This window comes from Vollenhovia emeryi, unplaced genomic scaffold, assembly GCF_000949405.1.
Source record: "Vollenhovia emeryi isolate VEMERY1.0 unplaced genomic scaffold, V.emery_V1.0 DF939228.1, whole genome shotgun sequence".
Taxonomy (NCBI): domain Eukaryota; kingdom Metazoa; phylum Arthropoda; class Insecta; order Hymenoptera; family Formicidae; genus Vollenhovia; species Vollenhovia emeryi.
In genome coordinates, this window is record NW_011967138.1 from 311,372 (window position 1) to 323,203 (window position 11,832).

Sequence of the window (11,832 nt, forward strand, 5' to 3'; positions counted from 1 at the left end):
AGTTCGTCGAATTCCTGCGAGTGAGAGAGAAACATAGGCTATCTTCTACGATTCTACGATCGTAGGAGGAGTGCGATAACCTATATTTCTCTCTCACTCGCAGGAATTCGACGAGCTCTTACGGCTCAGTCTCTGATTATAGGGTCTCTACGTCGGCCTAATGCCTAACGCATTTTATTGAATAAAGCAGGAATAAAGACCTACGTCCACGATGCTAGAACTGGTCCAAGATCTAGTTCCGAGAAATGTGTAGCCAATCAACTTGTAACTTTTGTGGAATAGCTGCAAGATGATTGGCTTACAACACATCTTGCAGCTACTCCATAAAAGCTGTAAGTTGATTGGCTAGGCATTTCTCGAAACTAGAACCTGGACCAAGTTCCAGCATCGTGGACACAGGCCTTAATGTGCACACTGGAAAAAATAATCTTGCAACTATTTTCTAGGTACGAAAAAACAACTGAGATAAATTAATAGCCAATACTACGAAAGCGCATTTTGTATTTAATCGGTTTAAATAACAGAAACAGAATTTCTGTCCGAGCTGTTAGCGAATGTTGGGAAGAAAGTGGCGCCCATCCATTATAACGTTTGATTGTGATACATAAAGTGTTGTGTGTTCTTTACAAAGATTGTTCGAGTCATGGTACCGAAATTCATTTTTATCCAAGGTGAATGATTAATATTTAATCATAAAACCTAAACTTTCTAGAAGGTATATTGCTAGAATGTTGCTACTATAAATTTTGCAGACTACAAACAACTTTCCAACAGATCTATGAAACAGCAAAGTATTATTGCGACATTGAAAAATTTACCTGCGTTAGTAAAATGTCTTTTTGAGTGCAGCGCGACTCCAGAGCCTCGCTCGGTGTGGTTTGAACAGCATAGACACGACGACGTTAAACGTAGAAATGACTTTCGAAGTGAGGTCTTTATCTGCGCGTACCTCCACAGCCCGATGCGATAAGGAAATAAATATTGCGGGGATTCCACGCTGTTTGGCCTAGTCTTGGTCGAGCTGCCACGTGTCGCTAAATTCAGAAGGTAGAATTTCTTTCTCACTCTAAAAATCAATCAGTGAGTTATCACTGAACACCGTGAGTAGTCACTGATTTACAGTTATAAGTGTACCTGCGATTTTCAGTGGTACACTTATAACTGCACATCAGTGACTATTCACTGTTTTCAGTGATAATTCGCTGATTGACTTTTAGAGAGTAAAACTGGAGTAAAACTACTGCCGTGAAGTGAAATATTTACTATATTGAGGTAAACACTCACCCCAGTAGTGTGAATATTTCACTCTATGGCGGTATTTACACTCCAGAAACTTTACTTTCTAAAAGTGTCAAGATTATCACTGAAAACCGATTTACAGTTATGTATGCCACTGAAAATCGCAGTATACTTCTTGGAGTAAAACTACTGCCACGGAGTGAAATATTCACTATACAAGGTGTACCTAAACTGGCGGAAAATATTTAAATGGCAAGTACTTTGTAGCATTTCAAGACGAAAATTCTAATACGAAAATGTCGAGGCTATAATAGTTTTCAAATGGGAAGAGTTTAAAGATCTCGAATAACGAGGCTAGACTTCGCGGGTTCTTTACTCTCTAAAAGTCAATCAGTGGATTATCACTGAAAACCATGAATGGCCACTGATTTACAGTTATAAGTATACCACTGCTATTTTTAGCGGTATACTTGTAATCGCAAATCAGTGACTATTCGCGGTTATCAGTGATAATCCACTGATTAACTTTCATTTACTGTGTTTTTACTGATTGATTTTTAAAGAGTGGAGGAAACGATTTTGCTCTAGGAATGCATATACAAGTTTTAACGTGTAACGGGATGCAAAATGTTGCGTCGTTAATTACTAATATGTATCAAAATAAATTAATAATAATTAGTTAGGCATAACTGCGGGTTATTTCGCACCCTGCAAGTCCTGCAGCCAGGAGCAATTAATATAAATCGGTGTCCGGGTAGCAACGAAATCCATACGTAAATATAATTCATCTGTATGAACATTCCATAGAAGATAGACCCAGCATGCCCATTCATTCCCTTAAGAAAAGTTGTCACCAACATAACAGACAGAGAGGCAAAATAGAGTGGCCGCAGGGGGCATGAGAGGGAGCGAGAGACAAAATATTTGTCTTGGGCAAACAATGTTTAGTCTCTCGCTCCCTCTCATGCCTCCTGCGGCCACTCTATTTTGCCTCTCTGTCTGTTATGTGCGTGACACGTATACTGGGTCTATCTTCTATGTCTATGGAACATGTCTATGTCTACGCTCGCTGTTACATGCGGATTGTCAAGGTGAAACTTTAACAAACGATGCGAACACGTGTCCGTGAATATCTTGACTTGGTATCGCCTTGAGAAAATGCATCCGGAATTCAAATTCTATACCAGACCGACACAGGAAGTCGTTTGTTAAATGTGTTGAAAGCACAGATAACACGTCAGAATAACTTTCATTCATGAAAAGTACCCATTCGCCCTCCCTCGACACGTTCCTTCCACCTGAAAGAAAGCGAGTCCCCCCCGCTCCTTCTTCCCGAGACGACAAGCCGGTCGACTACATCTAGCGACAAGTGGAACCTGATTAGGAGCAGGGGCGAACATTTCGTACCGATTCGAGCGCTTCGTACCCTAGGAACGAATCCGTCGAAATCGTGTGTGGGACGAACGGAATGCCGGGCGACGCGTCCGCAGCCTCGAGCGATAGAATTGCAAGCAAACATATGACATCGAGTTCATCGATAGCCGTGAAGTGCTTCTTTGACGGCGAGAGGACCGGACCGGCCGAGGCGGGAAGATCGGAGCGCCCGGCCGCGTCCATCTGACAAGCGCGACTCGCGATCAGCTGATCGGGCCGACCCACCGACTGACTGACCCACTGACTCAGCACGCGCGAGTACGTTTGGTGAACCGCGCGCGGGCCGCGCGACCAGCGCGATCGATGGGGTTCACGTAGCACGGCGGCGGACTGATCTCCACCATGCCCGCACGCGGGAATTATCGCGGGATTATCGCGGTTCTCGCCGCGCGCGCGAGAGGAACTCGGCGCGGCCGCCCCCTCCGGCCTTAATCGCGACGACTGGTGCCGCGTTGTGACGTGTCGTTGACGCAGGAACCGACGATAAGCGCGGCCGGTGGCCGTGACATGCGCCCGGCAACGCGAGAACCTCCGCCCCGCGTGTCTTAGCTCTCCCGCCCCTTTTACCACACTCCGCCGTCCCTTCTTTTTCCTCTCTAGGATTCTTAGACCGGTATTCATAGTGGGATCAATTATATTCAAGACCGTCTTGAATTTATCTAAAGATGCTGTATGGAACATTTGATTGGTTGCGGAGTATCTAGAGATGATCTTAAGACGGTCTTGAATATAAGATTTGACTATGAATACCGGTCTTAGACCGGTCGGATCTTATATTGTTCAAGACCGTCTTGAGTTTATCTAAAGATGCTGTGTGGAACATATCATTGGCTACGGAGTGTCTAAAGATGGTCCTAAGACCCCAGCGTGAAATGGCTCGTCGATCGACGTCGAATCGACGTCGTTTCGACGAATCATTTCTCACTGGGACGGTCTTGAATATAAGATTTGTAAACGCCGTCCTAGATTGCGGAGTTTTTCGATTCCCGATCTGCGGGGCCACGGGTTGCGCGTTTGAGGTTTCTTTTACGCTTCGCTGTTCCAAATTACGCTTCCTACACATTTCGTTTACGCTTGTGTCACTCTTCCCTTACGTTCGATTTACGCTCCAATTTTTATTTTCATCAGGGTCAACGTATAATTTTACGTACAAATATCTATCAACTCACGTACAAAAATGGACAACGCAAGCAAAATTCTATCCAAGTGCGTCATAATGCCAGATGTTTGCGCGCAAAATGTCTTCTGGGTTTTCTCCATGTAGACAATGTTAATTTTACAAATTATACGTCAGAATGCGTAGCGCAGACACCGGAGTGGAAATTTTATCAGAAAATGCGTAATGAAATAGTCCCGAAAGAGTAAAAATGGACGTAAGAGCGCGCAAAACAGTCTCTCGAAACGATACCGAGTAAAACGCCGGCGTGGCCGCTCTTCAGGTTTCTCTCTGCAGTTACCGAGAACAGATCTAGGGTATTGCGTTCCGAAATGCCGACAGCACTGGACATCTACAGTGCGCATGACGCGAACTGTAGCGCCTGCAGTGTATCGTACGCGCGTGGAATCAGATGATGATGATGATGGTGTGATACTTTGACAACCGCAGCGCACGCTTGTCGTGTTACTCCGGTTTTAACGCGGGCTGAGAACGTCACGGGAAAACGACGGAAAGATGTCGAGCGTGGACTGGGAGGAGGTCAAGCGACTGGCGGCCGATTTTCAGAAGGCGCAGCTCAGCTCGACCCTGCAAAAGTGAGACCTTCGCGCCGCGATCTGATTAACCTAATCTCGCTTCCTTGCTCCGACGATATTAAATCCCCCGACAGCCGTAGGGAAATGAGAATAATGACGTGGCATCTCTTGGGCCTGCGACTAAATCGTGCCTCGAATCAACAAAATGAAACTCTTGTCGCTCGACTCGTGTATTCCCCACGTATTTTTGCACTCTGTGGCTCGCGGGAGCTCGAGATAAGTTTAAGCATATGGTGTTAGCGGTAGGCACGTTGTCGAGTATCTTCCCGTTTGATGCGAAGGCGATATGGCTTGAAGACCAGTTTTGATATGTTTTATTACTCCGATACGAATAGTCGAGTTTTTGTTATTAAAGATTTTAACATGTATTTTTCATTCCTCTCACATCACGTTCTATATTCCCTGTGGACTTTGAAATTCGAAAGTACTTGAAAGCTGATTAACTGCTAATTAATGGCGACCTAATTTATTATGTCGTTTTATTGTATCATCAGAGTTTAGCGGTTCAATTAAATGCATATTGCAGGCTCTCCGAGCGAAATTGCATAGAGATCATAACGACGCTGGCGGAGAGCAAGTTTCTGGACATTATATTCACCAATGACGGCAAAGAATACGTCACGCCCCAGCACCTTGGGAAGGAGGTGAAAGACGAGCTGTACGTTCACGGTGGGAAGGTCAGTTTGACCGACCTGGCGCAAATCCTCAATGTCAACCTGTCGCAAGTGACCAGGGCGGTGGCCGAGCTCGAGAGGCACAACAAGGGACTGAAGGTGATACTGGGGCAACTGATCGATAAGAGTTACATCAGCAAGGTCGCGGAGGAGATAAACGACAAGCTCGTGCAGCACGGCTGCATCAACGTGGCCGAGCTAACGCTCACTTACAATCTGCCGGCCGACTTTTTGCAATCGGTCGTCGAGAAGCAACTCGGGAGGATCGTGCACGCCACCCAGGACTCCCAGGATCTCAAGGTCTTTTACACCGAGAGCTTCATCGCCAGAAATAAGGCGAAGATCAAAGGAGCCTTGTCTGCCGTCACGAAGCCCACGCCGCTGTCCGCGATATTGGGGCAGTGCGGCGTGCCGGAAAGAATATTCTTCTGTGAGTACGGAAGAACAGTGAAATAAAATCTCAGATGTCCACATAAATTACTATTGTTTTCCATAATTAAATTACATTAGGCATCTAAGCACTGAAGTCCAATTTATCTAAAGCCATTACTTGGCATTCGTTACGTAATATTCAGACTCTCTGCTTACTTATTTAACTTGTTTCGTAGCAATTCTGGATAGTCTGCAAGAGGTGAAACAAGTGCCAGGAGTTGTGACCGGGAAACAGAGTGGAAACAGCATTTACATACCTACTATATACTCTAAGAGCCAAAATGAATGGGTCGAAAACTTTTACAAGCAGAATGGATACTTGGGTAAGGTGTGCGATTTACAGGAAATCCCCGTGTAGCATGATTTAATCTGTTCTCGTCTTACAGAATATGACGCCCTTGCGAGACTCGGGATATCGGATCCGTCGGGCTTTGTGAAACGTCACTTTCCGAACGAGAGCATGGTCTTTCTAAAGTCAGTGGCCGTAGGAACGGTAGTAACGGATCAAGTCGACGCAAACATCGAGGAGGTCGTTGCGACCGGTTCCTTCGTTGACCTCTACCCCCTGTTGCCGTCTGTATTTAGCGACGAAGACGCGGAACTTCTTCTGAAATTAGCTACGAAGAAGACGAGGGTCCACGTGCATATATTCGCGAAGACAGTTGTGGTCTCCGAGGCATTTTTACAGACCTTAGCCAAGTCTCTAGAAACCGTAGCGGAGCAAAAGGCACAGGACATGGTAGCCAGCGGGAAGTGGATCCAGTCTGTCGCCGAAAATAAATTGAAATCTAAATCCGCGGATCTGATAATCGACGGTAAAATGAGCAAAAAGGAGGAACGAAGGAAAAAGGCAGCGGCTGGTAAAGCGGGCGGCGGTAACCAAGGTAGAGAAACCAAGACGAAGTCCACGAAGAAGAAGTATCTTCAGGGAAAGGCGCAGGAAAATGACTCGGACGAGGACGACGACGCGAGGCAGACGACGGTCGGAAGAGGCGAGATTACGTTGATATCCGTGGAAGACGTGAGAGCGGAAGTTATGAAGGACGAGAACGTGTCCGTTATCGAGGAGATGGCGGACGAGTTGGCGTGCTACTTGCAACCGAAACTGAACAAGTCCGCGTTGTCACTGGCGGAGCAGTTGGCGCAATGTAACAGGACCACGAACCTAAGCGAGATCGGTGAACGCCTGAATATTCTAATAACGAACATCCGAGTATTCGACAAGGGTATCAAACATCTGGACAAGGCGGATCAAGTCGCGCTGACCAAATACCTGCTCAAGTCTCTAGGGATCGATTTCGTAACGAGTATATTCAAACTGGCCGCTCAGCAGAATATGCTGCAAGTAGCGGAAAATCTCACGACGGAGACGAGGCAAAGACTGCTGCTCGAGTTGCCCGCGGATGTCGGGGAGCCGTTGACCGCCATCCATAAGACGGTGATGGGGGACTCGGTGGACGAGTTTCTCAACAGCGTCGACGGAGCGATGGCGGCCTGCTGTCTGGTCCTGAAGAAGCACGACAAGAAGAAGGAGCGGCCGCAGGTGCACGCTCACAGAGAGGCTCTGCTGGAGGAGCTCAACTCCACGCAAGATCCCGCGTTGGCGTTGCACCTAGTTACGAGCGTGCTTTTCACCGCTGTCACGCAGAACGCCTTACACATGTCCGGCCGACACGTAACAACCGTTCTCGCGTTCCTTCGGGAGCAGCTGGAGCCCAATACAATGTCGACTCTCACCGGATACCACGGTACGCGACGATTTGCCAGAATGTCCTCACAAAATTCCACTTCTTTTAAAGCATGATTAATTAAAAGAAACTGTCGCCTCCTTTCAGATTTGGTGCTCAATTTGCTGAGCGCTTCTACCAGAAACGAAAAAACGGAAGCCTCCTCGGCCTTGGAGGAAGGACTGGTGCACATAAAAAACATTGCCAACAATTTCAAGCAGCACGTGAAAGTGGACAAATCCTGAAAGGGATCACACAAACGATTGTATAATACGAACGATGTAATATAGATCCATTTTATGTAAAAGTATTTGTTATATAATGCCACTTAACATTGCACTTTATAATAAAATATACGATATGCATATTTACAATTAAGAAAACTCAGACCGTGACCTAATTTATATACACAACTGTGACGCTCTCGCTGCGATACTTAAATAAATGCGTTCGCTTTCCTAAGCGACCTCTCGATGATCGTCAACAGTTTCTCGCCAGCTCGCTAATAAATACCAATGCAATTGATGCTAAGCGACAGACTTACCTACGTATGTACATATGTATAACTTTAAGAGAACCGCTCGACCGCCGTTTCCTACGTGTACGTGTATCACAAGCGCGGCATTCGTAACGACGGGTTACAGGGTCGCTAGGATACGCGTGAATCCGACGGACACCGGCACCACGGTCTGCCCGATGCCCCAGAACAGCGCGTACAAGGGCGGCATCTGGTAGCCGGAGGCCCTGTACACGAAGGCGACCGCCGCCGAGCTGACGACGCCCGAGGTGAGCGGCAGCAGCACGCCCATTATTATGATGAGCAGCGGGAAGAACCTGCAAACGCACACAAACATCGTGAATCGGGCGGTCGGGTCTCGAGCGGACCGCCTCGCCGTCCGGAGCTCACGTACTTGCCGTATTTGTGCTGTCGCAGAGTGGCGAAGCAGATCGCGCCGGCGATCGTGTGCACGAATATCGAGGAGAACAGGGCCCAGAGAAATATCTGATACCACATCTCTGAAAAGTGGAGGGACACGGATGAGCCGCGCTAATCCAATTTAGATTGGGCGAGAGACTTCGATCGAGTTAATTGGCGAGCAGCTCGCGCGGTGTTTTCGGTTAAATGGAGCTATATCGGTATCGTTAACCCACGAAAAGCTGTGTCTTCGTCGAAGACCGTCTTGGCTGTCGACGGCAAGTTACAGACTCCCCGTACAGAGCTCGGTGCACGGCGAGCCGGACGCAAGTGGAGAGCCTGTTGACGGGAATTGATCGCCAATCAAGTCGATCGGAGCCTGGCGCAGCTCGCTCGCCCGCGATCGTGAACAGACGAATGCATTCGAGCGACTGTTTACCTGCGAACGATTTCAAAGGCATGTAAAACGCGTTGCCCGAATTGACGTTTTGCAACGCCATTTGCGACCGTGGCAGATTCACGTCCGTTTGCGTATCCATTCGGGCGTCGATGAGAGAAAGAAAGAGACTCGGGGGGGTACAGTTCTTCCCTGGGGCGCGAGTCCCTTCGTTAATCACTCGCTTCCCTCGGCGCCAGTTCGGCAGTCGTCGGCGACGAGAGGTTATGTCAGGGCCATCGTTGGGACGTTACGTCCGGAATTATTGACCGACGGCGGAATCATCGCGGCTGCGAGAGGCGAGGGACGGCCAGGACTCGTGCGTGCGGATGCTCATTCTCGTTGAGGCGCGTGGCAGCGTTCGAAAGGAGACCCGAGCGTCAATACGGAGCTGTCAAACCCGACGTCGCTCATGCTCGATCGGTATCGGTGGAGAACAACTGAGCGCTATTCGCGCCGCCTGCACTTTTTGCACTCGGTAACTTCTCTGTACCGATCGTTTGAATCGTTTGAACGTGGAGCAACTTTTTACGCTCTAATATCCTTCATCGGATTATCTCTCGAGGATATCTTCTTAATTGTCCCCCTTAGAAAGAGATAAAGGATGTTAACCGAAGGATAAAGAGTCACGCGACGGTTGGAATCAATCGGGTGTACACGAAAATGTTGGAATTACAAAATTTAATTTGTAAATCATCAATGCAAAAGGAGAAGACACAATTAAGGGACTTGGAGATATTAATATCTTGCTTCAAGTTAACGTTGATAACTTTTTCAACTATTAATAAATTAAAATCTATATTTTTTCGTTAGATACAAAATTCGTGTTGCTATAACATCAGCATAAATTAGTATTTACGCGTGCTCTATCATCATATTGCACACCATCTGTATGCACAACTGGTGCATAAATTACTCAAGTATTTCTCATGAGCTTGAGCCTCAAGGATTATGAACAGCTTTTTATTTCACACTTTACGTTTTAGTCCGGTATTCTTAGGCAGATCTTATATTCAAGACCATCGTGAATTTATCCAAGATGCTGAATGGAACATTTTTTATTGACTACGGAGTGTCTAAAGATGATGTTAAGACGATCTTGAACATAAGATTTGACTATGAATATTGGCCTTAGTCAATTAATCTGATGTTAATCGCGAATTCGGTTGTTTGCACCAGTGTGCACTGGATTCGCCATTAATTTCTAAGAAACTTGCAAAAATATTATCCTCTTAACTCGCTTCTATACTTCTACGTTAGACAATTGTAGCTTCAAAAGCTCCTTAAAAAAGCATATTTCATGCTCAAGTTTCTTATTCTTGCACAACATAAACTTATGTCGTTTGTTAATCGCATCGATATATTTTTGAAATCTTAACCATGCATTTTCGTTTATGAAATCCTCTTTTCTCACGATTCCTAAGATATTGTTTTGATATCGTTGCTTGTTTAGCGATTTCAAGGTGCAATTTTTAATTTTCCTAAAAAAAAACATGAAAATATATAAAATGTATAAAAATATGTATGTTTTTATACGCAAAATATATACAGGGTGTCTCATTTTAAATATCTCCCTTAAATATTTAGGATGATATTTGCATGGATCATTTAAAATGAGACACCCTGTATATTTGGTTTTCGAAATAAATTGTTATCAAACAATGAGACATTACCTCCCCTCTGCTTGCTTAGCAGTAGAGCATACCGTTGCTTTAGCATCGAGAGTTCTTTTACTCATCGGATCATCGATACTTGCCGATGTACTTGATACATCAACTTGCAACCTATTATCACAAAATCCATGTTAAATAATACTATTTTCATGCTTTAAATTAACATGAAGGTCCAGTTTCACCAACGTTGTTTAACTTTAAGCTTAGTTTAATTTGTTCTTTGTCTCTTTCCAACTGTTACTTTAAAAACAGACAGATATGAATTAAACTAAGATTAAAGTTGAGCGACGTTCGGTGAAACTGGGCCCCAAGAGATTCGAAAAATGAAAATGCAAGAAAATTATCCGTCGATTAACGACACAAGAAAAATCATTATTAAGAAAAACATCGTACCGTTCGTTATTCTTATTCTCCGTTGAAATATCTTCAGTGTCGGACGTGAAACTCTTAACGGGCTCTAATTTCGCCCGCGGTGTAATATGTACACTGGGAACCGCGGAGGGCTTTAATCTTTTCCTTATTAAATAGACATTGTCGCAGTTTTTATAATCCTCCGCCTTAAAGTGCTTGCTGCACACTTGCGCGGAACGATACATGCTCTTCCGTATAGCCTCGCACCACTTCAACTTCAAATCCTCGTTCGTCGGAAACCTGAAAATTGCAAACATAAGCAAACCTCCACTTCTTCACGGATAACGTATCGACATCGGCTCGTATTCGGAGTCCGATTTATCGATAAAAACGCCTGTAAAAGTGACTCGGAGCCAATGAGAAGGCTCCCAGCTCTGTCAGAACAGATTTCGTCAAATGCCCACTGCAAAATTTGAAGGCAAAAAGATTGCAGATTTCGTACAGGAACTGACATATTCAACGTGTTGCCAGCGTGTCAGCAGAAATACAACAAAATCTGCTCACATAACTGGACATGTTCGGTTTCTGCCGACAATCTGTTGACAGCGTACGTTTCAGGCCTGGTCTACTACTAATGAGTCGTTAGGCAGAAGTCAGAACTATACAGAGCTCTGTGTGTCAATCCTTTTTCTTTCCGGGTGAATGAAAAAGGACCGACATACAGTTCAGGCGGTCAATTCTGTATCTTACGCTACTAGTGAAAATGTTAGGAGTAGCTTTGTCTCCTTCAAGCTTTCCTCTTATAAAGAGACAACGGGACAATTTGAAATTGTGTCACGTAGTCTCTGTATACCTGTGAAACGAGTAGTCGAGGTCCCTCGAAGATCCCTTTTCCACTCCGCAAACGCAACAATTCGTAACCATTTTGCGTAGAGATATTTTTCGACAAGAGTTGAGATCAATGGATAAGGAGACGCAGAAAACGTCACCTTCGACATAGGATGTGTTCGAAAATGGATTCAGTTACTGCCAGTGAAAACAGTATAGTTGGTAGCAATGAAAATTACTGGTGCTGCGTTTTTCGCACGCCAGTAAAGTCAGTAAGGCTGGGTCTACATTTGGATGTCGTAAGTCGTGTCGGAAGGAATTGACCAATCACAGTTCATTATTCGACTTACGACATCCAATGTAAACCCAG

General features: G+C 45.4%; 4 protein-coding genes across 6 annotated transcripts in view; 1 reads left to right on the plus strand and 3 right to left on the minus strand.

Annotated features, from left to right (window-relative positions):
* The window catches only part of LOC105560509 (monocarboxylate transporter 10), a 19,941-nt gene extending 16,509 nt beyond the window's left edge, over positions 1-3,432 (minus strand). Inside the window, exons 1-2 of one of the 2 annotated variants that reach the window (XM_012009680.1) lie at positions 2,666-3,432; positions 819-1,034 (exon numbers count right to left, since the gene is read on the minus strand). The gene's annotated coding sequence lies outside the window, so the exon portion shown is untranslated. Of the gene's footprint in view, positions 1-818; positions 1,035-2,665 lie in introns of those variants that run through there. The other variant, XM_012009681.1, reaches the window with a different exon arrangement.
* A 52-nt stretch (positions 3,433-3,484) lies between these two features.
* On the plus strand, positions 3,485-7,724 carry LOC105560512 (E3 UFM1-protein ligase 1 homolog). Its single transcript, XM_012009685.1, has 5 exons — positions 3,485-4,425; positions 4,952-5,529; positions 5,708-5,854; positions 5,918-7,279; positions 7,367-7,724. The coding sequence occupies exons 1-5, from the start codon at positions 4,346-4,348 to the stop codon at positions 7,501-7,503; spliced, it is 2,304 nt and encodes a 767-aa protein (XP_011865075.1). The 5' UTR covers positions 3,485-4,345; the 3' UTR covers positions 7,504-7,724.
* On the minus strand, positions 7,543-9,194 carry LOC105560511 (transmembrane protein 170B). Its single transcript, XM_012009684.1, has 3 exons — positions 8,614-9,194; positions 8,170-8,275; positions 7,543-8,092 (listed from the first exon to the last, which is right to left on the minus strand). The coding sequence occupies exons 1-3, from the start codon at positions 8,711-8,713 to the stop codon at positions 7,897-7,899; spliced, it is 402 nt and encodes a 133-aa protein (XP_011865074.1). The 5' UTR covers positions 8,714-9,194; the 3' UTR covers positions 7,543-7,896.
* Positions 9,195-9,380: 186 nt separating this feature from the next.
* LOC105560510 lies at positions 9,381-11,603 on the minus strand. 2 transcript variants are annotated; one of them, XM_012009682.1, is made up of 4 exons: positions 11,488-11,603; positions 10,677-10,934; positions 10,284-10,394; positions 9,381-10,091 (listed from the first exon to the last, which is right to left on the minus strand). In XM_012009682.1, the coding sequence occupies exons 1-4, from the start codon at positions 11,556-11,558 to the stop codon at positions 9,854-9,856; spliced, it is 678 nt and encodes a 225-aa protein (XP_011865072.1). In that variant the 5' UTR covers positions 11,559-11,603; the 3' UTR covers positions 9,381-9,853. The 2 variants fall into 2 exon arrangements, with proteins under 2 accessions (XP_011865072.1, XP_011865073.1); XM_012009683.1 differs by lacking the exon at positions 11,488-11,603 and adding an exon at positions 11,199-11,259.
* Positions 11,604-11,832: the final 229 nt, after the last annotated feature.